General features: G+C 39.0%; 1 protein-coding gene across 4 annotated transcripts; it reads right to left on the reverse strand.

Annotated features, from left to right (window-relative positions):
* On the reverse strand, positions 1–26293 carry prx (periaxin). Of its 4 annotated transcripts, none has more exons than XM_081372872.1 (8): positions 26157–26293; positions 15403–15452; positions 15194–15301; positions 14965–15090; positions 14620–14776; positions 14220–14413; positions 8788–14098; positions 1–8592 (listed from the first exon to the last, which is right to left on the reverse strand). In XM_081372872.1, the coding sequence occupies exons 4-8, from the start codon at positions 14998–15000 to the stop codon at positions 926–928; spliced, it is 13365 nt and encodes a 4454-aa protein (XP_081228998.1). In that variant the 5' UTR covers positions 15001–15090; positions 15194–15301; positions 15403–15452; positions 26157–26293; the 3' UTR covers positions 1–925. The 4 variants fall into 4 exon arrangements, with proteins under 4 accessions (XP_081228998.1, XP_081229000.1, XP_081228999.1 ...); XM_081372874.1 differs by having other exon boundaries at positions 1–4683; positions 5221–14098; XM_081372873.1 differs by having other exon boundaries at positions 1–4854; positions 5221–14098.
* Between the last annotated feature and the right edge of the window lie 1065 nt (positions 26294–27358).

Here is a 27358-nt window from a genome sequence, read left to right on the forward strand (position 1 = left end):
TTAAAATGTTAATATTTTATTTGAGTATTCTATTTTTGCATTAGATGGAGATAAGCATCATCTAAATGACTTTCAGAAAATCAACACATTACAAACATGCAGTTCAGTACTGAAACCTGCCTTAAATATAATATGCATATACATATTCCTAGCATGTAGGCTAAATCCATCAACACCAGAGTTAATTTTAAAAAGAAAATGCTTTTTTTTTTCTTTCACACTCAGTGTTTTCAAACAGAGAAAGGCAATCTGGTACAGCATATCACAATCCTTAGAAAATCTGATGGAAAAAAACTTAAATATGACAAAAATATGTATCACAAAAATACTCAACATCACAGGCTTCCTTTTTTTAGAGTCCTATCTGTACAGATCATGCATATAAATATGTAAAAATAGTACATATATTTCTAATAGTATCTAAAATAAACAGAATTCCATAACAACAACCAAAAAAAAAAAAAACACATAGACAAACCAGGCATCAAAAAAGCAAAGCAATTTTTCCAAAATGCTGTAAAATTCTATCATTTAAATGGCATACTGTGATAAGAGTGCACAATAAAAGCATAAGCAAAAATAAAAGTAATATGTCTAAATATCTGTATCCGTCTGTTTTGCACAGATTTGTGCCTATGTTGTATGTTTCTTATCTACAGAGAAAAATCTTTACAGATATATCAATTCAAAGTGTCATACAGAGGGGCAAGTTACAAAACATGAAAATAAAGTCTACAGTAATTTAATAGTACTCTTTTTGTAGCAACATTTTCATTATGCATAAGTTGTGTTATTATTTAAGCAAACAAAGAAAATATATAAAAATAATAAATTATACTGAAATAATTGCCACATATAAAAATATTGATATGGCCTATATATTATTCCACTTCCAACTGTATGTCTTGTTCTGTAACTGAGATGCTTACTGTTTCGAACTGCTACTTTTTGTTTCTGTATACTTTGTTGTCTTAGTCACTACAGTAAGAGTTCCCTCTGTTTTAGTAGTCAGATGCTCTGAGGACATTTCATGGGTCAAATATTCAACGCTAGGCATCTTCACATAGAAACCTCCAGAGGCTTCCTCACTAGAGCAATGAAGAGAGGACTTGCTTCCTTTCGGAGAGCTTTCTGGTGTGATGTGCAGGATGCCAGTAGAATGGGGACTGAGGGTAAACTTGGGTACTTTGAAACATGTTGTTTCCTGTCTTTCTTCACTCTTCTTTACGGAGACAAACGCAGATGATACTGTAGCTGTTGGCGACTCGGATCCCTCCCGTTCTGCTAGCATTTCAGTCCTTGCTTTTGAATATACTAAAGTATCAGTCTCTCTCACTGTGCCTGATATTGTCTTTGTCTCCTTGCTCTCTTTGCTTTCCCCAGAGGTCTCCTTCCTGAGACGTGTCATGCTTGTTTCCATTTCCTCTTCTTGAACTGTCTCTTTTGAGTAGGGTGAGAAAAACTCCAATTTGGGCAATTTAAGCTTTCCAAACATTGCTTTTTCATCTTTGTCACCATTTAGACTTGTTCCATCATCAGACCCACTTGGTGTTACATCAAATGATCCTCTCTGCCCAGATGAAAATGTGACTTTGGGCAATTTAAGCTTACCAGTTTTTGACTTTCCTTCAGTTTCAACCTCCTGTTCCAAATTTACTGCATTCCCCTTTTCAGGTCGAGACTTGCCAGAACTCGACTTCATTTTTATCTTTGGCAGCTTGAGCTTCTCATCTCCAATTTCTGCACTTGCTTCACCACCTACACTAGCAGCGCTCTCTGTTTGTGGATTCACCATAACAAATACAGCTTTTGTTACCTTTGGCATACGTGGGCCCTCATACTCTACCTCAGAGTCTACGTTTATAGAGTGACCTTTTACTTGAGATGATGTGATGTTAACTTCAGGTGAACTTAAAGATGGCAGAGGGATCCCAAACTTTGGAATTTTGACTTTACCCGTCTGCTTTTTATCTTCTTCAGAGTGATTAGTGTCAGCTTGGCCAGTCTCAATGTCAAAGTCAAGTTCGGGAATCTTTGGTGCTGGTAAATCAGCTGTCAAGTTTGCATCAGTTCCTCCTTTTATAAATGTAGCGTCCTTTTTTCCAGGCTTGGTTATGTCAGTTTCTAATCCAGATACTTTTACTTTTGGCATTCCAATATTAAATTTTGAACCTTTAACTTTTGTCCCTTTTATTTTTTCTTTTGGTGCAGTGGGGCTAAGATCAACTTCTGGAAGTTCAGTCTTCTTTTTATTCTTTTTATTCTTTTTTCCTTTTTTCAATAAGCCAAGATCCAACTCTAGATCCACATTAGTTTTCTCTTGTTGTCCTTCTAATGATATATCTACTTTTGGAATTTTGATATTAGGCGATTTGAATTTGCCTTCTTTGCCACACGCTCCCAGTTCAAGAGTATCAATGTCTTCTATTTTACCATGAGGTAATGAGATATCAACTGTTGGTAGTTTAATTCCAGGGATCGTGACTTTACCTTTTCCTTCACCAGGCTGAAGATCTGGAGCAACGTCTTTAGATTTTATTTTAGGAAGGGATATATCAACTGTTGGCATCTTTAATTTTCCACCTTCTAGTTCTGAATCTGGTGCATGACTTTCTCCTTTGCTTCCACGAGGTAGCGATAAATCTATCTTAGGCACTGTGATGTCTGGCATTTTTAATTTACTTCCTTTAGCTCCAAATTCTGAATCAGGATTGTCAGTTTCTTTTGTTTTTCCATGAGGCAAAGATATATCAACATTAGGCACTGAAATTGTTTCACCTTTCATTTCAATGTCAGCGTTAGATGTGTCTGTATGTGTATGTGTATTTTTCACATGAGGTAATGCTATTTCCACTTCTGGCATCCTTAATTTACCCCTCTTTCCAATCTCCACCTCATGGATACCTGTGTCACCTGTTTTTCCATGTGGAAGTGAAAGGTCTACTTTGGGGATTTTAACATGGGGGATATTTACCATACCTCTATGACTATCAATGTTTAAGTCAGAAGATTTTGAGTCTTCTGGTTTATGTTTTACCCGAGGCAAGGAAACATCTAAATCAACTTTTGGAACTGAGATGCCAATAGTTGGCATCTTAGGAATTTTTAAACTGCCCTCATAACCTCTGATATCTGCTTCAGATACATCAACCTCAGTTTTTGGAAGCAATACCTCACATTCTGGAATATTTGCTGTTGGCAATGATATCTCAACTGCTGGTATTTTGACCTTTCCTTTGTTATCCATTGCAGGCATATCTATTTCTACATCTTTGAGCTTTGCTTTTGGAGTAGTTGTCCTGAATTTGGGGAATTTGAGCTTGTATCTGACCTTGTCATCAGGACCCTCCACTCTGATGTCTGGTTTTGTAATTTCTCCAGCGTCTGCCTTTATCTTCATTTCAGCTTCAGGGCCAATTATTTCAATATCCTGTTTAGGTGTTCCAATGGATGGCATTTTGATTTTGGACTTATTCATTTTGGCTTCAGTTTCCACTGATGGTGATGTTTTTTCTATGTCCAAGCCTATAGATAAGCCAGGACTCTCTAGTTCTAGTTTGTCTCCACTTTTCAATTTTCTGCCAAATTTAGGGAGTGAAATTTTGGGCATTTTTACAGAGATGTCTGGAATATCAAAACTTGCACCGGATGATGGTCTTCCACCCTCCGCCTTGAGAAGTTCAATATTGTCTCTATCATGGCCCTTTGCCCTTGGAAGAGTAAAGTCCAGGTCAACTTTAGGAGCAGATATGTCGACAGTTGGTATTTTCACAGTTGGCAGCTTGATGTTACCACTTAAAGTGGCCTCAGGTACATTTGAGTCACTAATTTTGGCACCAGTAGTTGCTTTGGTCTTAGCATTAGAATCTGTGGTTCCTGGCAGAGAGATGTCTATAGAGGGCATGTGAACCTTTCCACCTTTGACATCAGGACCTTCAACATTGATTTCACCTCCTGATGGTTTTAATTTAGGCAAGGAAAAATCAAATTTAGGCATTTCAAATTTTCCTCCCTTTCCTGCATGTCCTTCAACATCTACATCTCCTTTTGCTCCTCCTCCTGGTAGAGAGATATCTATAGAGGGCATGTGAACCTTTCCACCTTTGACATCAGGACCTTCAACATTGATTTCACCTCCTGATGGTTTTAATTTAGGCAAGGAAAAATCAAATTTAGGCATTTCAAATTTTCCTCCCTTTCCTGCATGTCCTTCAACATCTACATCTCCTTTTGCTCCTCCTCCTGATAGAGAGATATCTATAGAGGGCATGTGAACCTTTCCACCTTTGACATCAGGACCTTCAACATTGATTTCACCTCCTGATGGTTTAAATTTAGGCAAGGAAAAATCAACTTTAGGCATTTCAAATTTTCCTCCTTTTCCTGCATGTCCTTCAACATCTACATCTCCTTTTGCTCCTCCTCCTGGTAGAGAGATATCTATAGAGGGCATGTGAACCTTTCCACCTTTGATATCGGGACCTTCAACATTGATTTCACCTCCTGATGGTTTTAATTTAGGCAAGGACACATCAAATTTAGGCATTTCAAATTTTCCTCCTTTTCCTGCATGTCCTTCAACATCTACATCTCCTTTTGCTCCTCCTCCTGATAGAGAGATATCTATAGAGGGCATGTGAACCTTTCCACCTTTGACATCAGGACCTTCAACATTGATTTCACCTCCTGATGGTTTTAATTTAGGCAAGGACACATCAAATTTAGGCATTTCAAATTTTCCTCCTTTTCCTTTATGTCCTTCAACATCTACATCTCCTCCTGGTAGAGAGATATCTATAGAGGGCATGTGAACCTTTCCACCTTTGACATCAGGACCTTCAACATTGATTTCACCTCCTGATGGTTTAAATTTAGGCAAAGACACGTCGAATTTAGGCATTTCAAATTTTCCTCCTTTTCCTGCATGTCCTTCAACATCTACATCTCCTTTTGCTCCTCCTCTTGGCAGAGAGATATCTATAGAGGGCAAGTGAACCTTTCCACCTTTGACATCAGGACCTTCAACACTGATTTCACCTCCTGATGGTTTAAATTTAGGCAAGGAAAAATCAACTTTAGGCTTTTCAAATTTTCCTCCATTTCCTGCATGTCCTTCAACATCTACATCTCCTTTTGCTCCTCCTCTTGGTAGAGAGATGTCTATAGAGGGCATGTGAACCTTTCCACCTTTGATATCGGGGCCCTCAATGTCGATTTCACCTCCTGATGGTTTAAATTTAGGCAAGGAAAAATCAACTTTAGGCATTTCAAATTTTCCTCCTTTTCCTTTATGTCCTTCAACATCTACATCTCCTTTTGCTCCTCCTCCTGGTAGAGAGATATCTATAGAGGGCATGTGAACCTTTCCACCTTTGATATTGGGACCCTCAATGTCGATTTCACCTCCTGATGGTTTAAATTTAGGCAAGGACACATCAAATTTAGGCATTTCAAATTTTCTTCCCTTTCCTTTATGTCCTTCAACATCTACATCTCCTTTTGCTCCTCCTCCTGGTAGAGAGATATCTATAGAGGGCATGTGAACCTTTCCACCTTTGATATCGGGACCTTCAACATTGATTTCACCACCTGATGGTTTTAATTTGGGCAAGGACACATCAAATTTAGGCATTTCAAATTTTATTCCCTTTCCTTTATGTCCTTCAACATCTACATCTCCTTTTGCTCCTCCTCCTGGTAGAGAGATATCTATAGAGGGCATGTGAACCTTTCCGCCTTTGATATCGGGACCCTCAATGTCGATTTCACCTCCTGATGGTTTAAATTTAGGCAAGGAAAAATCAACTTTAGGCATTTCAAATTTTCCTCCTTTTCCTTTATGTCCTTCAACATCTACATCTCCCTTTGCACCTCCTCTTGGTAGAGAGATGTCTATAGAGGGCATGTGAACCTTTCCACCTTTGACATCAGGACCTTCAACACTGATTTCACCTCCTGATGGTTTAAATTTAGGCAAGGACACATCAAATTTAGGCATTTCAAATTTTCCTCCTTTTCCTTTATGTCCTTCAACATCTACATCTCCTTTTGCTCCTCCTCCTGGCAGAGAGATATCTATAGAGGGCATGTGAACCTTTCCACCTTTGACATCAGGACCCTCAATGTCGATTTCCCCTCCTGATGGTTTAAATTTAGGCAAGGAAAAATCAACTTTAGGCATTTCAAATTTTCCTCCTTTTCCTGCATGTCCTTCAACATCTACATCTCCTTCTGCTCCTCCTCTTGGTAGAGAGATGTCTATAGAGGGCATGTGAACCTTTCCACCTTTGACATCAGGACCTTCAACATTGATTTCACCTCCTGATGGTTTAAATTTAGGCAAAGACATGTCAAATTTAGGCATTTCAAATTTTCCTCCTTTTCCTTTATGTCCTTCAACATCTACATCTCCTTTTGCTCCTCCTCCTGGCAGAGAGATATCTATAGAGGGCATGTGAACCTTTCCACCTTTGATATCGGGACCTTCAACATTGATTTCACCTCCTGATGGTTTAAATTTAGGCAAAGACATGTCAAATTTAGGCATTTCAAATTTTCCTCCTTTTCCTTTATGTCCTTCAACATCTACATCTCCTTTTGCTCCTCCTCCTGATAGAGAGATATCTATAGAGGGCATGTGAACCTTTCCACCTTTGATATTGGGACCCTCAATGTCGATTTCACCTCCTGATGGTTTTAATTTAGGCAAGGACACATCAAATTTAGGCATTTCAAATTTTCTTCCCTTTCCTTTATGTCCTTCAACATCTACATCTCCTTTTGCTCCCCCTCCTGGTAGAGAGATATCTATAGAGGGCATGTGAACCTTTCCACCTTTGATATTGGGACCCTCAATGTCGATTTCACCTCCTGATGGTTTTAATTTAGGCAAGGACACATCAAATTTAGGCATTTCAATTTTTCCTCCTTTTCCTGCATGTCCTTCAACATCTACATCTCCTTTTGCACCTCCTCTTGGTAGAGAGATATCTATAGAGGGCATGTGAACCTTTCCACCTTTGATATCGGGACCTTCAACATTGATTTCACCTCCTGATGGTTTAAATTTAGGCAAGGAAAAATCAACTTTAGGCATTTCAAATTTTCCTCCTTTTCCTGCATGTCCTTCAACATCTACATCTCCTCCTGCTCCTCCTCTTGGTAGAGAGATATCTATAGAGGGCATGTGAACCTTTCCACCTTTGATATCGGGACCTTCAACATTGATTTCACCTCCTGATGGTTTAAATTTAGGCAAAGACATGTCAAATTTAGGCATTTCAAATTTTCCTCCTTTTCCTTTATGTCCTTCAACATCTACATCTCCTTTTGCTCCTCCTCCTGATAGAGAGATATCTATAGAGGGCATGTGAACCTTTCCACCTTTGATATTGGGACCCTCAATGTCGATTTCACCTCCTGATGGTTTTAATTTAGGCAAGGACACATCAAATTTAGGCATTTCAAATTTTCTTCCCTTTCCTTTATGTCCTTCAACATCTACATCTCCTCCTGCTCCTCCTCCTGGTAGAGAGATATCTATAGAGGGCATGTGAACCTTTCCACCTTTGATATCGGGACCTTCAACATTGATTTCACCTCCTGATGGTTTAAATTTAGGCAAAGACATGTCAAATTTAGGCATTTCAAATTTTCCTCCTTTTCCTTTATGTCCTTCAACATCTACATCTCCTTTTGCTCCTCCTCCTGATAGAGAGATATCTATAGAGGGCATGTGAACCTTTCCACCTTTGATATTGGGACCCTCAATGTCGATTTCACCTCCTGATGGTTTTAATTTAGGCAAGGACACATCAAATTTAGGCATTTCAAATTTTCTTCCCTTTCCTTTATGTCCTTCAACATCTACATCTCCTTTTGCTCCCCCTCCTGGTAGAGAGATATCTATAGAGGGCATGTGAACCTTTCCACCTTTGATATTGGGACCCTCAATGTCGATTTCACCTCCTGATGGTTTTAATTTAGGCAAGGACACATCAAATTTAGGCATTTCAATTTTTCCTCCTTTTCCTGCATGTCCTTCAACATCTACATCTCCTTTTGCACCTCCTCTTGGTAGAGAGATATCTATAGAGGGCATGTGAACCTTTCCACCTTTGATATCGGGACCTTCAACATTGATTTCACCTCCTGATGGTTTAAATTTAGGCAAGGAAAAATCAACTTTAGGCATTTCAAATTTTCCTCCTTTTCCTGCATGTCCTTCAACATCTACATCTCCTCCTGCTCCTCCTCTTGGTAGAGAGATATCTATAGAGGGCATGTGAACCTTTCCACCTTTGATATCGGGACCTTCAACATTGATTTCTCCTCCTGATGGTTTTAATTTAGGCAAGGACACATCAAATTTAGGCATTTCAAATTTTCCTCCTTTTCCTGCATGTCCTTCAACATCTACATCTCCTCCTGGTAGAGAGATGTCTATAGAGGGCATGTGAACCTTTCCACCTTTGATATCAGGACCTTCAACACTGATTTCACCTCCTGATGGTTTAAATTTAGGCAAGGAAAAATCAACTTTAGGCATTTCAAATTTTCCTCCTTTTCCTGCATGTCCTTCAACATCTACATCTCCTCCTGCTCCTCCTCTTGGTAGAGAGATATCTATAGAGGGCATGTGAACCTTTCCACCTTTGACATCAGGACCTTCAACATTGATTTCACCTCCTGATGGTTTAAATTTAGGCAAAGACATGTCAAATTTAGGCATTTCAAATTTTCCTCCTTTTCCTGCATGTCCTTCAACATCTACATATCCTTTTGCACCTCCTCTTGGTAGAGAGATGTCTATAGAGGGCATGTGAACCTTTCCACCTTTGATATCAGGACCTTCAACACTGATTTCACCTCCTGATGGTTTAAATTTAGGCAAGGAAAAATCAACTTTAGGCATTTCAAATTTTCCTCCTTTTCCTGCATGTCCTTCAACATCTACATATCCTTTTGCACCTCCTCTTGGTAGAGAGATGTCTATAGAGGGCATGTGAACCTTTCCACCTTTGATATCAGGACCTTCAACACTGATTTCACCTCCTGATGGTTTAAATTTAGGCAAGGAAAAATCAACTTTAGGCATTTCAAATTTTCCTCCTTTTCCTGCATGTCCTTCAACATCTACATCTCCTCCTGCTCCTCCTCTTGGTAGAGAGATATCTATAGAGGGCATGTGAACCTTTCCACCTTTGATATCGGGACCTTCAACATTGATTTCTCCTCCTGATGGTTTTAATTTAGGCAAGGACACATCAAATTTAGGCATTTCAAATTTTCCTCCTTTTCCTGCATGTCCTTCAACATCTACATCTCCTCCTGGTAGAGAGATGTCTATAGAGGGCATGTGAACCTTTCCACCTTTGATATCAGGACCTTCAACACTGATTTCACCTCCTGATGGTTTAAATTTAGGCAAGGAAAAATCAACTTTAGGCATTTCAAATTTTCCTCCTTTTCCTGCATGTCCTTCAACATCTACATCTCCTCCTGCTCCTCCTCTTGGTAGAGAGATATCTATAGAGGGCATGTGAACCTTTCCACCTTTGATATCGGGACCTTCAACATTGATTTCTCCTCCTGATGGTTTTAATTTAGGCAAGGACACATCAAATTTAGGCATTTCAAATTTTCCTCCTTTTCCTGCATGTCCTTCAACATCTACATCTCCTCCTGGTAGAGAGATGTCTATAGAGGGCATGTGAACCTTTCCACCTTTGATATCAGGACCTTCAACACTGATTTCACCTCCTGATGGTTTAAATTTAGGCAAGGAAAAATCAACTTTAGGCATTTCAAATTTTCCTCCTTTTCCTGCATGTCCTTCAACATCTACATCTCCTCCTGCTCCTCCTCTTGGTAGAGAGATATCTATAGAGGGCATGTGAACCTTTCCACCTTTGACATCAGGACCTTCAACATTGATTTCACCTCCTGATGGTTTAAATTTAGGCAAAGACATGTCAAATTTAGGCATTTCAAATTTTCCTCCTTTTCCTGCATGTCCTTCAACATCTACATATCCTTTTGCACCTCCTCTTGGTAGAGAGATGTCTATAGAGGGCATGTGAACCTTTCCACCTTTGATATCAGGACCTTCAACACTGATTTCACCTCCTGATGGTTTAAATTTAGGCAAGGAAAAATCAACTTTAGGCATTTCAAATTTTCCTCCTTTTCCTGCATGTCCTTCAACATCTACATATCCTTTTGCACCTCCTCTTGGTAGAGAGATGTCTATAGAGGGCATGTGAACCTTTCCACCTTTGATATCAGGACCTTCAACACTGATTTCACCTCCTGATGGTTTAAATTTAGGCAAGGAAAAATCAACTTTCGGCATTTCAAATTTTCCTCCTTTTCCTGCATGTCCTTCAACATCTACATCTCCTTTTGCTCCTCCTCTTGGTAGAGAGATATCTATAGAGGGCATGTGAACCTTTCCACCTTTGATATCGGGACCTTCTACATTGATTTCACCTCCTGATGGTTTAAATTTAGGCAAAGACATGTCAAATTTAGGCATTTCAAATTTTCCTCCTTTTCCTTTATGTCCTTCAACATCTACATCTCCTTCTGCTCCTCCTCCTGGTAGAGAGATATCTATAGAGGGCATGTGAACCTTTCCACCTTTGATATTGGGACCCTCAATGTCAATTTCACCTCCTGATGGTTTTAATTTAGGCAAGGACACATCAAATTTAGGCATTTCAAATTTTCCTCCTTTTCCTGCATGTCCTTCAACATCTACATCTCCTTTTACTCCTCCTCTTGGTAGAGAGATATCTATAGAGGGCATGTGAACCTTTCCACCTTTGACATCAGGACCTTCAACACTGATTTCACCTGCTGATGGTTTTAATTTAGGCAAGGAAAAATCAACTTTAGGCATTTCAAATTTTCCTCCTTTTCCTTTATGTCCTTCAACATCTACATCTCCTTTTGCTCCTCCTCCTGGTAGAGAGATATCTATAGAGGGCATGTGAACCTTTCCACCTTTGATATTGGGACCCTCAATGTCGATTTCACCTCCTGATGGTTTTAATTTAGGCAAGGACACATCAAATTTAGGCATTTCAAATTTTCCTCCTTTTCCTGCATGTCCTTCAACATCTACATCTCCTTTTGCTCCTCCTCCTGGCAGAGAGATATCTATAGAGGGCATGTGAACCTTTCCACCTTTGATATCAGGACCCTCAATGTCGATTTCACCTCCTGATGGTTTTAATTGAGGCAAGGACACATCAACTGTAGCCATCTCAAATTTTCCTCCTTTTTCTGTTTGTCCTTCAACATCTACATCTCCTCCTACTCCTCCTCCTGGCACAGAGATATCTATAGAGGGCATGTGAACCTTTCCACCTTTACTTGCCCCTGTCATTTTGCCTTCAAGGTCAGTGTGTCCTTTTACCTTCCCTTTTGGAAAGGACATTTCAATTGATGGGATATTTAACTTTCCTCCTGGGATCTGAGGAGCTTCAGCTCTCATTTTTCCTTCTGGAACTTTTAGTTTTGGCAGTGAATTATCAATTTTTGGCATTTCAGATTTGATATCTGTTCCAGAATGACCTTTAATATCAATGTCTGTCTCAGCTTTACCTTTAGGCAAAGAAATGTCAATGGAAGGTGTGTGAACTTTGCTTCCTTTTCCTTTTAACTTACGTCCTTCAACATTGACTTGTACTGGTTTGGATTTTATCCTCGGAAGTGAAAGATCTATTTTGGGCATTTGAAACTTTCCTCCCTTTTTGATGTTGCCATCTCCCTTTACTTTTCCTTGTGGAAGAGAAATGTCAACATCTGGCAAATCTCCACCTTTCACTTCAGGTGTTTCCATATTGATTTTACTGTCTGTTGATTTCATTTGTGGTAAGTTAATAACCAGTTTTGGCATATCGAACTTCCCTATTTTCCCAGAATGTCTCTTGACATCAACATCAACATCAACATCACCAGTGCCAGTTACTTTTGGAAATGATACATCATCAGATGGCATGTTGAATCTTTTGCTGTCAGGCCCTTCAAAACTAATGTCACCCTGGGATGACTTCATTTCTGGCAAGGAAATCTCCCCAGAAGCTTTCACTGCAGGCGGAGAGATATCAACCCTTCCACATTTACCAGAGGGTTCCACATTAATATCACTTTCATCTTTTTTATGTGGCAATGAAATATCGATTTCTGGCATGTGAAACTTCCCAACTTTGGTATTGGGTCTTTTAACATCAATGTCACTTTCTCCTGATTTAAGTTTGGGTAGACTTATATCACATGTAGGAATTTGAAACTTATCTCCATGCTCAACCTCAAGATTAACGTGTTCATGTGTTTTTCCTTTTGGTAATGAAATATCAACTCCAGAAATGCTTACTTCATGACTTTCAGAAATGATTTTACCCTCTAGTAATGGCATTTTCTGATCAATTTTGGGCATTTCCGCTTGACCAGAATGACACTCAACCTCAACACCAGCCTTTACTTTTCCTTTTGGTAATGATATATCAACGGATGACATTTGGAATTTCTCACCTTTGACCTCTGGATCCTCAGTATTGATTTTACCTGTGGATAATTTCATTTTTGGAAGTGAAGCATCTAGATGTGGCATTTTGAATTTGCCTCCTTTCCCAGATGGTTCTCCAACCTCAACATTTCCCTCTGTTTTGCCTTTAGGAAGTGAAATTTCAATTGATGGCTCACTCAATTTTCCTGCTTTTATTTCAGGCCCCTCAGTAATGGCGTGCTCAGGTAATTTCACATTAGGTAGGGAGACACCTACGCTAGGCATTTGAAACTTTCCCCCTTTTCCAAACTGGCCCTCAATATCAGCACCCCCCTCTAATGATTCTTTTGGTAAAGAAATGTCGACCTTTGCTCCTTTCTTAGTATGACCTTCCACTTTTCCTTCTGCTTTACCTTTTGGTAATGAAATAATGATATTTGGCTTGTGAAATTTTCCAGTTTTTGCTTCAGGTTCTACAACTATCACTTCACCCTCAGGGGATGTTATTTTTGGAAGAGGGATGTCTAATTTTGTCACTTCATATTTTACCCCAGTACTTGCATGCCTCTCAGTATCAATGTTTTTTGCAGCCATCTTTGGTAATGTCACATCTAATGTAGGAAGATCCATGTCCACGTCTGATGTCTCTATCTTGGGCACTGCAATGTCAAGTTTGGGGAGAGAAATCATATGCTTTTTGACCATGGATCCATCAATGTCATCTCCAAGTTTTGCATCAAGGTTAAGCTTTGGTAATGATGTGTCAAGTTTGGCCGTGTTGATTTTTTCAGCATCTTTGAATTCAGCCATGCCCTTAGTTTTTGAGAGATTTAAGTCTAAATCCACATTTGGTGCTTTGATGTCAATCTCGGGCGTTTTCAGTTGACTTTGATATGTATCAATTTGTTTACTTGCCTCTCCATCAATTTCATCAGAATGACAAGAAAGTCTTACCTTTGGCAGTTTAAACTTTGGGATTGTCATCTTTGTATCTGAGACATCTAAATTCATCGTTGGCATTTTTATCTCAGGACCCTGTCCTTTTCCTTTAACACTAACCTCAAAATCAGGAACGTTAGTTTCAGCTTTGCCCTGAGGCATGTTCAAATCGCACTCTACTGACGGAGGCTTAATTTTGGCCTCTAGGCCCTTCACCTCAAAGCTGTCATTTGAAGATTGTACATCTAATTTTGACTTTTTCAGTTTGGGGAAATTCATTCCAAATTTTGGACCTTTCGCCTTGACCTTCATCTTTGTTCCAGAGGCCTCTCCCTCATGTGTTGCAACATCTACATTGACATTCCCTTCACCGACAGCAGCATCCGTGGCTTTTATTTTTGGAAGTATGATCTTCTTCTTCTTCTTGCTTCCTGATACATCTGCAGTGGCCCTCCTATCTTTCCTCATCTTGAACTTTGGGAATACAAACTCAACATCAACTGGACTGAGGTCAGATTTGTTTGGTGAGCCCTCAATGTCCAGCTCTTCCCGTGCTTTTGCTTTTTTGTTCTCTTTCAGTCTTTTCAATCCAAATCTTCCTCCTCTCCTTTTCTTGGCTTTGAACGGTTTCACGCTTTTGACGCTCTGCAAGAGAAAGGTTATCATTCCTTCTAGTTTCTACTGGTGTAATTACTTTGGTTTAATAACATGAATTCACTTTGGGCAATACTGTGGATGTATTGTATAGCAATATTTCAGCATGTACCATTCTTTGCATCTTGGCCTTAGGTCCTCTGAGCTCAAGACTTTGTGCACCTGGACGTATGCTGACTTCACTTCCTGGCACAGTCCTCTTCAAAAAGAAGGACACTTTGTAGGGTTCTGCACACTGAAGAATTTTTAATGCGTCCTCATATTTCACGTTATCAAAATACACCCTGGCACTTAGCAGCTGATCTCCTGCAATAACACATCATCAAAAATTATTTATATCTTGCATGATTTCTCTTAGTACATTAGGAATTAAATTCAGTACACCCGTATTCAGCATGGAAATGTTGCACATTAAAGATTGTGAGGTTAAAGTTGCTTCTCCCATGTGTCTCGTCTTTATAGTGTATTTGACATAGCACTTTTTTTTAATGTAAAATACAGTCCCTGGGTACCTTTCTGTAGGCTGAGGTGCTTCGCTGCTGGGGAGTCTCTCAAGACCTCTTGGATAAAGATGCCACGCTCCCCTCCACCCACCACACTGTACCCACTCGCTCCAACTTCAGCCTGTGTTTCAACAACCACTTCCACGAGCTGGTTATCCTTTTCCGCCTGCTCATAACATTTACAAAGTAAAAATGGTGAAGGGTGAGGGTCAAACATGTAATTTCATTTCAAAAACAGGTTTCTAAGATTTTCTAAAAGCTATTAGTCTCACATTACACTAATTATGCTTTGAGTGGTATACATATGGGCTTAAGATGTTCATATTGTATTCCACAACAGTGTTTTTTTCTTACCCCATTCTTATTGTCTGTGTTGGGGGGTTCCTCCATGTCTCTGAGGGTGGATTGGGTGTCTCTAAGCTGGCTTCTCTTCTGACTCAAAACTTGTTTTAGTTCTGCATGGAGTTTTTCCTTCTGAACCTGGGAAATGAATGTGGAATTAAGATTGAGAGGTTAGAAATCCACATCTCCACATGGCTGGATCACATAGAGCTTGGAATTACATTATATTTGTTGTACTCACAATTCGCTCTGGGCTGTCCTGTTCATCAGCAGAGATGCTCTGGTGTGTACTTAGATGAGGGCCAAAAGGAGGTCTATCAGAGGGGGGAGAGCGTCTTTTGTTCTTTACCTAATTGTAAAGTGGCAAACAAGGCAGAGATATGATCAATAAAATAAAACAGCCTTTCACTTTACTTTAAAGTGGTTATGGTTTGGCAAGTGGCTACCTACGGGAGAATCTCTGGCTTCTGGATTCCCATGACTGTCCTCTCTGTCAGAGTCTGAAATTAGAGCAGGTTTATGTCAGCAGCTGTCAGTCAAAATGACTTGTTTGTAATAACTGTATTATTGTTATTGTAATATTCGGCTGATTTACACTAGTGTTAATTTCATTAACAATATCTATGACTTTTTTTCGAGACTACAACACCAACGTCATTAAATGATAACTGTGACCATATCAACATGCAATATCATTGATGAAAAAATATTAATTGTTGGTAATATTGCGGACTGTTTTTACATTTACATTTAGTCATTTAGCAGACGCTTTTATCCAAAGCGACTTACAAATTAGGACTAAATTAAGGCGAGTCATCATGAAGAGGCAAGAACAAAAACAACGCAAGAAGTGCTCAAAATACGAAGTTCAGGCATTATTCAGAGTAGCATAAGCCCGATAAGTGAGGTTTTAAAGGGAAAGTTTTTTTTTTTTTTTTTCATGAGGTTAAAGCCGAACTCGGCAACTCTAGCGAACTCTAGTCACTTCTTCGCTGATTTTCCCTTTTGTTGTCGCATGTTTTCCCCACGAGCTCCCCCTACAGCTGTGGGGGGGGCGTATATTTCACAACACAGTCGTAAAAAACTCACTTGCGGCGGCCTCCTCCCCTTCTCTACCGCTGCTCATGTGCGTTTGTTTTGATCGGAGCAAGCCAACTGTATCGCGTGGAGCTTTGTCTACCGAGGTGGGTAATCTGGTAATACATCATACATGCGTGTGTGTTTATGTCGAATTGCCGTAAAGCAATTTGTGTTTCGCGCTCGTTCTCGTTCTCGCTTTCGCTTCTCACGAGACTTCCAATTTCTATTTTGCCGGGACGGTAGTGAACAAGTTGCAAGGTTGGTTTTCTGCCTGGGAACGCTGGGGGGAGCGGGGAAAGTCACCAATATCACCAGAACAGGTTGTTTAACCATCCAAATGATTTCTAGACAGTTTTATTAAGTTAAAAAAGCTACCAAGTTCTCCTTTAAGTGCTCACGGAAGAGATGGGTTTTCAGCTGTTTCTTGAATGTTGTCAGGGAACATGTTTTTAACAAGCCTCTCTTACAGGGTTTCATGTTTGCAGTTGCCAGATGTCAAGATTTTAAATCCTCCAATTAGAGCTGAACTGTAATAAACCCAAACATCTCTCGACTATAATTGCGATTGTGGTTGCTTAATAAACGCACTCACGCAACTCTGTGTGACAACAGAAAGTCTTTTTGCTGTTGTTTTAATAGAAAAACATTACTGTAATTTGGAATTATTGGAATTAACCTACTATTAGTAATTTTACTGTTTTAATTTTTGAGACAAGTTTGTTAATGTAGAGAGAGTTCATTATGTTGAGAGTAAATTTCTCAGATGACAACAATCTTGATTATAATTTTGAGAAAAATAATTGTTATACACTAAGGCCCGGTTTCACATACAGGGCTTAGATTAAGCCAGGATTAGGCCTTAGTTCAATTAGTGGCTTTTATAACCATGCATTAGAAAAAACATTACTGATGTGCATCTTGACAAAACAATGACACTGACATATTTTAAGATTTGTCAGTGCAGGTTGCTTTCAATTAAAACAGCTCAAACATGCATTTTAGTTTGAGACTAGCTTAAAGGTAGTGTAAAGACTAAAAATATGTAAGACTTTTTTATCAAAATATCCAAAAACCACTTGCACAGTGTTATGTATTTCTTTCAATTGTGTGCTTATGTAAATTCAGAGAAATTCACAATTTTAAATAGTGCCCGTCCCTGTTCACTCGTCGCCTGTCAATGACGTAATATCCGCGTTATCCCTGGTTTCCGCTCGTACTGGCATAGTAACCATGGCGACTGACGTGGACAACTGCGTAATGTCTAGCGGCACGCTCACGCTGTAGTTGTTTCTTCAAACATTATGGACCATGGCAAGCAGACTTTGGGACAAAAGGAGAAATAAAACGAGGATCAATATCGGCGTTTTCGAGATGCCGAGAGCACCACGTCCGCGACTAACTTGGACTTGAGCGAGCTTGACGACTTGACAGGGACGCCGCTCTTGCATGTACTTTATTAGACAGGTGAGCAAATGTACATAAAACAAATCAATCTTATATAGCTCAACATGATGAAATGTTAGAATGTGATCAGTATGTTATTCTAATGTTGATCTAGTTTACTGCTAGTCTCATTCAGCCAACAAACTAACACGACACACTCAAATGCAGTTTACTGTGATAGTGTAGACCAAGTGAAACAGCGCTGCGTTACCTCACAAGTTTAATTCGTCAAATAAACTGACGCATATGAGTAGTAATTCAGCACTTGTGTGTAGTTCGGTAGAATGAAATGTTCTCGTTCCTTTAGAATAAGGGACTCGCGTGTGGCGCTGATATCTGTCTCTTATTAGCAATCGCGCCCTGCATATGAATGTATTCACTCATCCATAAACATTATTAGATCCATCAGCGTGACGGCAAGTTCCATGATTCCACTTATTCACTGCGTCATCAACCTACACCTTTGTTATTGTAAGAGGTTAGCGACCCCTAGCGGTGAAAAAAATTAAATATTGTAGCTTTAAGCCTTGTCTATGAAACCGGGCGTTAGTTGACTAAAACTTGACTAAACAACAACAGAACAAGATGACTAAATGTGATAAAAACTAAAAAGTACATTTGAAACCGGACTAAGACTAAATTTAAAAATAGCTGACTAAATTAACATTAATTTATACCATGCACCATTGTGAAAAACAGGTTCTTTATCATACTTTTAAATAGACTATTTATTTATCTGTGATCCGTTTGAACAATTTTCAAACTCTTTCAATGATATTACAAGACCTTAATGCATAATGTCTCCTGCGTTGGCTGGCATAACCCACACTATATCAACTGTGTTGTTATCTCTGAGACTAAAAAAAGATCATCAGGTTAGTAGGCCTGGTGTCCTCTCTCAATCTGCATGGTTCTCATTCCTCATTCGCCAGGGGTGTCTGGTATCTGTCTCTGTCGTAAGAGTGCATACCTTAAGAGATCTGTACACCAGCGAGTGGGTAATTTCTAATGTGCTCGTACACCCACATTGAATAACCTGTTACACAAGACCGGCACACATAACATGGCACTAGCAGGTGTTCTTTTATCATGCTGTACCAGCTGTGTGCTTCCCAATGTTTTTTGTCCTATTTAGTCCCACAACCCCATTAATGTAACTCATGTTATACTGCTCATGTTTTTTTTTTTAAATACATTATTACAGTCATTTTTATCAAATAAAAACAGTAGGTGTCCTTTAAAAGGAACTGCATAAATCAGGCAAATTAATATTTGTTTATGCATGTCTGTGTGCCTGCGATGGACTGGCCATCATTCCAGAGTGTTTCCCTGCCAACGTCCTAACACCCCACAACCCTACAAAGGACAAGCAGTTTTGAAAATCGATGGATGTGTGTGTGTGTGTATTTGTGCGTGTTTTTGTTTGTGAGTGAAAATGGCAGCTGTTCCCTGTGATGCTATGTGTCCAGAGGAGGGGACAGAAGACTGGGATGGTGCTGCACATATCTGATCTTTATATAAACACGCGGGCCTACATGTGCAGAGCTGTTAACACTAGAAATCCTACAAATGCTGGTGTACAAGTAATAATCAAGCTAGGTACACCTCAGCCAAACATAACGCCACTTATGCACAGCTATCGAATGCTCCCGTTTTATAATTAATACTTAGTACATGAGAAAGAAGCTGAGAAAGTTAAAAGTTTGTCTGGAAGTAAGAAAAGCTCATTAACACATAGATTAATGGCACCAACTGTTCTCTAGTCTAGGGAACTGATGTGTAACGTTGAGAACAGTGATACAGAGGGAAATTAAAATGTGACTTTCCAGTTCAGAACACACCAAATTTAACTTGTCTATCATAATGATTTTTTTTTTTTTTTTTAAAGAAAATGTTTTGTTCTACAGTAGTGGCCAAAAATTATACCCAGTGTAAGACTGGAAAAACTGCAAGAGAGGGCAACTCTCTGAGAGAACAAAGGAAATGAACATTTGAACTCACTCTTGTGCACTATCGAGACGCAAGTCTCACCTCAGAATCATCCTAATCTACATCTCTTTCTGCATCTCTTTCCCTCTTCCCCCAGTCCTTCTCTCTCATGATCACCAAAATTCACCCAAGAATCTATATGGTTTAATGTGAATTATTATCATACAGTATTACACATGTTTGGTGTCATTTGAAATGTCTCAGTGCGACTGGTATAAAGGTCTCATTCCCAAAGAAGTAAACCAAAAGGTAATAAGGTATTTAAGAGTTTAGAGATAACTCGCACACAGAGGAGGGGGTGTCTTCCAGGCAAATGGCAACCTGCCAAAAAGGTGTAAACTATGAATGCAAATTCCCACTGTTAGCAACTGTTTCCATGTGAAAGAAGTTTCTGTCTATATAAAGAAATGCAACAAAAGGCTCAGGGCGATTTGTAACTCAAATTAGCCCGTGATGCTGAGTGTATGCAAAACACTTAATGTATTTTATTATGTCAGGTTCGCATCTTCTCTCTTTATTCCAGAGCATTTGATGTTTTGTATTTATTATCTTTGAACTGATTACGAAATTGGCTTGATACATTTACCTGACATAATAAATGGTTACATTTGATTTTAATTCCGACTGACTCTGAAAAATGTTTTCCCAAGTAGATTAAACGGATTCGTATGTTACCGGAAGTTTGGCGCCAGATTAGTGACGACTAATATTTAGCACGAATTCAAGTGTACGTGTTTTGCAAAGACAAGAAGTGAATTTCCATTTAGGGCAGCAAAAATACTGCTTGACCAACCTAAATCTGGGTGTGTCTTACCTCTGTTTTAATTTAATGTTAGATAAGTGTACGTGGGAAACCACGGCATGGCCATTCCAAAGCTATTATAAGACAAGTAAAGTTGGTTGACTTATACTTGTAGTAGTGTCCATACCTCTTCTGAAGTAAACGTTAGGCTATTTTAATTTCAAGTGTATGCAATCACAGGGGCTATACCAAAGTATCTTTGATTGTGTAAGTGTGAATGCGACCGATCTCAGGTATATAGCAATTACCTCTGTTTGGTGACCGAAGCTGGTGAGCTTGTGATCGTGAGACCCATGTTAAACAAGGCGTGAGGACCTCTGAGTGACATGAGCGTCCTAATATGAATGGGTAAAATATAAGTAAAGAGTTAAATAGAACAATCAAATGTATTGCTAAACTATTATATAATTGACCAATAACCAAGTGGCAATCTAACTTAAAGTCCAACTGAAATCAAAATTAGCGCATACTACTAGTCTTGTGGTGAACAATTAATCCGTGCAAGTAAATACACAGAAAAAAATTGTTTGCCGTCGTAATCTTTAATCAAAGTCTGAAAAGTTGCTTCCGGTCTGGAATGGCGTTCCTTCTCTGATGACGTAGGTTTGACGGCTTGGTTTGGGAAACGCTTAACCACTCCCCTCAAACCATTAGTCTGTAATGAGCGAGAGATTGAGAGGAGGAGCGCTAGAGTAAAACCCTGCCCTCTGTTCAATATTCCTTTTCACTGGGAAATATGTCTCAATACTGGAGAAAAGTCATTTGCAACTTCCGGTTCACGTGGACTTTAAATTCGACGTCATGATAAAATGGAGTCAGAGAAAAGCTTAAATGGAATTAAATTACTTTGCCACGTGGAAAGACAGTAACACGCAGAGACCTTCACCCGTTCTGGCGTAAACCCCCATTTGGACCGATAAATGGGCTTACACCAGCCTAGGAAATCTTAGCCTTTATTCAAATGTTTTGTGAGCGTATTATGTATATTATTTGAGCTTGGAGTCAATTGTTGCTCACACTTTAGATTAGGGTCCAATTCTCACTATTAACTAACTATTAACTACAACCTCAACTATAAACTCCTAATTACTGCGTATTAATAGATAGTAAGGTAGTTGTTACGTTTGATATTGGGTAGGATTTGGGATGTTGAATATGGTCATGCAGAATAAGGCATTAATATGTGCTTTACAAGTACTAATAAAAAGCCAATATCTCAGTAATATGCTAATAAGCAACTATTTAATAGTGAGAATTGGACACTAAACCCAAATGTTTTACCCAAATGTTTTGTGGACATAAGTTTTGCCCAGGCTATCAGACAAAGACATTATGAACACATGCAAAAACAAGAGAGAACGTATGTATGGTTTTTCCCTTGAGCATTTTGTTTTTCCTATACATTTTATTTTTGCATAGTCAAATAAAACTTGTAGCTGTAGTTTGTCAGATAAATACCAACGAGTAAACAATAAGAGTGTCCAAACTTTTGACTGATATATAACCTTTTGATATATAAACTGATTTATAAACTTTTGACTGATATATAATTGTACCTTTTTTATCTACATTAATGAAATTAATACAAATTGAGTTAATTTCTGATTCAAACCAACTGCCTCAACCTCCTCTGTTCTATTATGTCCTATTGAACACACATGCCTGCCACTTACAGGGACAGCAGAGGACAGGGGTGTAATTCTGTCTCTGTTGATTCAATACAGTCACAAGATCATTTGGTATGAGAATAGGCACTTGATAATGGCACGAGAACAACAACTGGACCAATGCCATAAGCCAACAGTTGCCAACATGTGTATTTGTCCATCTCTAATCCAAACAAAGACACAAGGATAATTATGTGTCCTGAGATACAATGCTCTAAAATAAACAAACACTGTGTGAAACTTTGAGAAGGTTCACGAAGATATCTTAATTTACAGATCTGAATAGCTTTTTGTGTTTCTGAGAAACAAGGTTAACTACTCGGTTTAAGTCACCGATGGCTGCGGTTGTTTCGGCATTGCTGACATTCTCAGAAAAGATCCGAGACTGAATTTGGATGCTCAGAAAACGAGTTTTGATTATGATTGATAGTTTGATACATGAGCAAAAAGGTTCACCTCTAAAAATTCTATCTTTTGGTGGTTTAATTTAGCATTCTGCAAAACTGAGAGTCCGTTATAAAAGCAAACGTGCAGAGAGTCCTTTGTAAAAACTAACATAATTCCTAATGCAGACACAAAATTTAAATGACTCAAAATTAGAGTTTTGAAACTTTTAATATGCATTAGCTGGAGGTCTTGTTTTTGTCCACCTAAATGTTAAGTAAATTCATTGCATATATGCACTCATATAAAAATTACAGTCTCTCTCTCTCCCAGGAAAATATGGCAAAAATATTGGTGACTTGTCCTCTATTTATGTCCAATCAGATTCAAGGAAATGAGAAACTGACATTTATAAAATCTAAATCTTTCTTTCATTATCTGTGTGGGTAAAAGTAGCTTCTAAAAGGGGGAAAAATATGAAGCGGAAAATATCCCATTCTCAGTTAGTAATTGAGAGTATTTTCACTCGGCACGTACGTCCGGCCTCAGGGGAGCCACACACGATGGACTGGACTCTCCTGAGGGTGTGTAAAGCCAAGGAGGAAATGCCTCCCTTTAAACAGGAAACTATTTCTCGAGATAAAATAACACCCAACACCAAATCTGAGAGAAAAACAAGTTAGTTAGTAGTTAGTGCAGGGATGCGTTTCCTGTACAACGACGTAACTCGTTGCTTAACTACCATCAAATCAATCACGACTGTTTCCCGAAACCGTATTTTTGCAGATTTGTCGTTCAACCACGTTGGTTATTAATGATATCATGCATGTGTGGAGTAATAACTTATTTTAATTCATCTATTTGAGATCGAATTAATGCCAGATTATTATTATTTTTTTTGCTAGAAATTACGGACATCCATGGCATCTGAGGACTAATTCTCAAATTAATTTTTCTCAGTTATTTTGCTTTATTTCCAGATTCAGTCATAGGCTAGCCTACTAGAGCACCGTTGCACATGCGCACTCTTCAAAAACGGCACTTACAATCTCTTGACAAACTAAAAGACATAATTGACATTTGTATATATTCCAAATAAAATATTGTACTGAATGTCAGCTTGCTTATTTTGCTCAAGACAAGGATTTATTAAGTTCACATGTTAAAAAAACATGGAACTCTGTACCTACAAAGTCCAAAGTTCCCAGGAACTTTTTTACTGTTGGTATAGCATGATATAGAGCATTTCATCCACTTTCATGCACATTTTTTGTATTAACTTACAGCATCTCCAAAAAGTATTTGCACACTTGAATATTTTAAATGTCATTGCATTGGAAAATAAAACATCTGTCCAAGTGGTGGGCGGCACACTTTACAAGCGAAATATTTCTCTCTCTCTCTCTCTCTCTCTCTCTCTCTCTCTCTCTCTCTCTCTCTCTCTCTCTCTCTCTCTCTCTCTCTCTATCTCTCTTTCTCTCTCTCTGAATGCTGATAAAGATTTTAAACTGCAGATCAGATGAAGCTAACCTGAGTGTCGTAATGTTCCTCATACTTGCTGAAGGCACTGAAATGTTGAGTTGCATTGAAGTGTGTGTTTGTGTGTGTCTCTCTCTCTCTCTCTCTCTCTCTCTCTCTCTCTCTCTCTCTCTCTCTCTCTCTCTCTCCCTCTCTCTCTCTCTCTCTCTCTCTCTCTCTCTCTCTCTCTCTCTCTCTCTCACACACACACACACACACACACAGTTGTTAGGTTTTAAAATCATAAAGCTATACAAGATTTGAAGATATAAAAAGTATGTTGACACTTTCTGCAATGACACCATACTTTTTGGCAATGCGGTAGCCTATATAATAATGGACAAAATTAGTGAAGGTTACATCATCTCATCCACAACAGCAGCATCAGCCTGAACATCAGCACAGTAGGGGTTCGATCTTCAGCTGGCAGGAGCCGCCACTGGCATGTCACGTGACCTGTCAGTGTTCGGCTGGCAGTCTGCCTTATTGGCAAGTTTCAGAAACCATTTATTTTTGTGTTCCTCCCTCTCTAGCTCATTCAAAATGCATCTGTTGATTATGTTCTGTTGTATGGTCACGTGACATGCCAGTGGCGGCTCCTGCCAGCCAGCTGAAGATCGAACCCCCCCCCCCACACACACACACACACACACACACACATACACACTCCAACAGCATGTGGTTGTTCCTCTTGCAAACAGAATCTGACTCGCGTGAAAGAGTCTGCATATTTCAGCGGCATCACAGCCTATCTATAGCGACATCGCCATCCCCCCCGTACCCCGACTCGCTCCTCAGTGCACCGGTGTCCCATTAACACATCTGACTCCTGAAACGTGGCAGGAATGACACTGGTATCACACACACACACATTATTCCCATACTTGTGTTGGGAGGAGCTGGATATGTGCTCTCTGTTCCAGTGATGCACATGAAGCATCAAAACATATCAAACATCGCTGACAGAGTCTGCAAGTCATTCAGAGATTCCCCTGAAACAGAAGTGTGCTTAATTGTACTGATAAAATTGCGCCTAATATACTATTAATGAAGTAAGAGGTCAAGGGAACGAGAGTACACTTTCATGACGTTTCTTAACACTTAAGTACACTTTAAAAATAATATATATATATATATATATATATATATATATATATATATATATATATATATTTACTCTATTTTATGGTTTCCTTGTTTCTTTTTCTTGTGACTGTACTTTTTATTTTTAATTTTTTTAATTGTATGGTGTCCTTGTTACAGTGTCATTGTTCAATTAAGTAATGAGTAATACCAATTAATGCACTTAAAAGTTAGAATTAGGGTTTGGTTTAGTTGCATGTAATTATGCATAATTTACTGTCATTACTATAAGTACATGTAGCATGTAACAAGGACAGTAAAATAAAGTTACTAAATGCACTTTGTAATAATGTTAAATTAAAAGTTTTACTGGTTATTTAATATTAATATAAAGTTAATATATTTTAAATGTATGAATTTACAATCTCATCATAACAAATATTTAATTACATAGTAATATTTGTAAAAACATGACAGAAATGACATTAAAGTAGGCTATACTTTGGTTACCATATGCTTGTCAGTATGTTAGGCATATTTCAATAGACAATAGAAGTCATTATGAAATTACTGTCTGCATTTTAAAATCTTGGTTCTTGATGAATATGATCCTGTAGGAAGGGTCTTGTCCTTAACACTCACTGTATTTCATGACATGCTGCAATCTTAACTATGGCATGTATGTTGGGCCATGAACCACACACAATACCGTGAGACCGATCTTATGACCAGAGCCACAGCTGTCGCAACCGTGTCAGACTACACACACACACACACACACACACACACACACACACACACACACACACACACACACACACACACACACACACACACACACACACACACACACACACCTCAACATTTCAACATTTCAGTGCCTTTCAGCAAGTATGAGGAACATTAAGACACTCAGGTTAGCTTCATCTAATCTGCAGTTTAAAATCTTTATCAGAGTTTCTTCTATTATGAACGTTTAATAACTTGATTTGCACACATGAAAGAAATGTACAGCAGCCAAAATCAATGAAAGCACCAAAAACAGTGATTTTTTCCCCCAGATTTGTGCAAATACTCCAATCACCAAGTCAATCCTACCCATATTCATATAGCTGTACTAAAGTTTCCATGTCAATCTGAGAGTCTTGTGCACGCAGCAATGCCACCCAACCCAACACAACCTAACACAACCCAACACACCCAACACAACCCAACACACCCAACACAAGTCATATTACCTTTATTGAGTGTTTCCTTGTGCAGAATCAATTATTCCCTCAGTAACAAACTCTCTCTGTGTCCCCCTTCTCTCAGCCAGCGTATTCTCTGACTGACACGCACTGACTGTGACATTACCAGTATTATTATGGACTCTGACAGGGGAGGCGGTCAGCAAGCCAATTGGATAAAGCCAGTGGGATGCCCCATACACAGAGGGTGAGAGAGTGGGCTTGAGGAGCGTCTCAATACGGACACAAACAGTTTACTATCACAACACAAAAAGAATATGGCCTGAGATTTACAGTGAAACCAATAATACTCTACTCAAACGAACAATATCTGAACATATGGTAAAGTGAAGATGTAATGAGGTATTTATTGGACCTCTAAAGCCAAAAAGAAGACGGAAGGATATGTTTTTGAGTTTAAGGAAAATCACAGTTCACTCTTTTGGTCTGGCAGCTGTTAACACCCGAGATTAGCTTTCTGTCCAACAGTGAGGTGTGTCTGCTTGTTTTTTAGGCATCCTTCCCATGTCGAAACCGAGCCGGGGTGATACCCAAACAACTCAAACAGGTCACAAGACGCTGCCAAAATTCATTAGCCCCTCAGCGTGACATGCAGGTGAATCGACAGGGTCAAAATAGCACTTGAAGCCTCTAGCCGGGGGCCCGGCGGTCCGGGGGTTCACATTGTTGTAACGCTGTTATTGTTTAGTAGGATATAATGAGTCAGGTTGAGGTGGGGAGGCGTCTCTGGCACAAGGTGAGGTGTTCGCTTTATTAGTCAATGCTACTCTCAGCAGAATAGCAGCCAAGAATCTCGAGCAGACAGCTGGCCGTCGACGTCATGTGACACTGATGGACTAACAGGCAGGCAGTGTGATCACATGACGAAGCAAGCCAGAGGAAAGAAACATGTATGTTTGTGGATACTGTCACACCATTTCATATGCCAAGGCTTTGGCATTGATTCATCGCTGAAATCATGTTCAAGATATTAGCAAATATAGATCTCACACTTTCTTTTTTTCTCAGATAAACCATTATAAATATTTGAAAGAACAACTTCCTTTTTGAACTTCACCTCCCTTTTTAAAATAATTTATAGCTGACAAACTGGAGAGCAGATTCATTTATTAGTTATTTAATCACAATTAAGTGAAAATAGAGGTGCATATTAAATAATTTAAATAGCTGAATAATGTCAAAACTTTGTG

Source organism: Scardinius erythrophthalmus (assembly GCF_964197995.2).
Source record: "Scardinius erythrophthalmus genome assembly, chromosome: 8".
Taxonomy (NCBI): Eukaryota; Metazoa; Chordata; class Actinopteri; order Cypriniformes; family Leuciscidae; genus Scardinius; species Scardinius erythrophthalmus.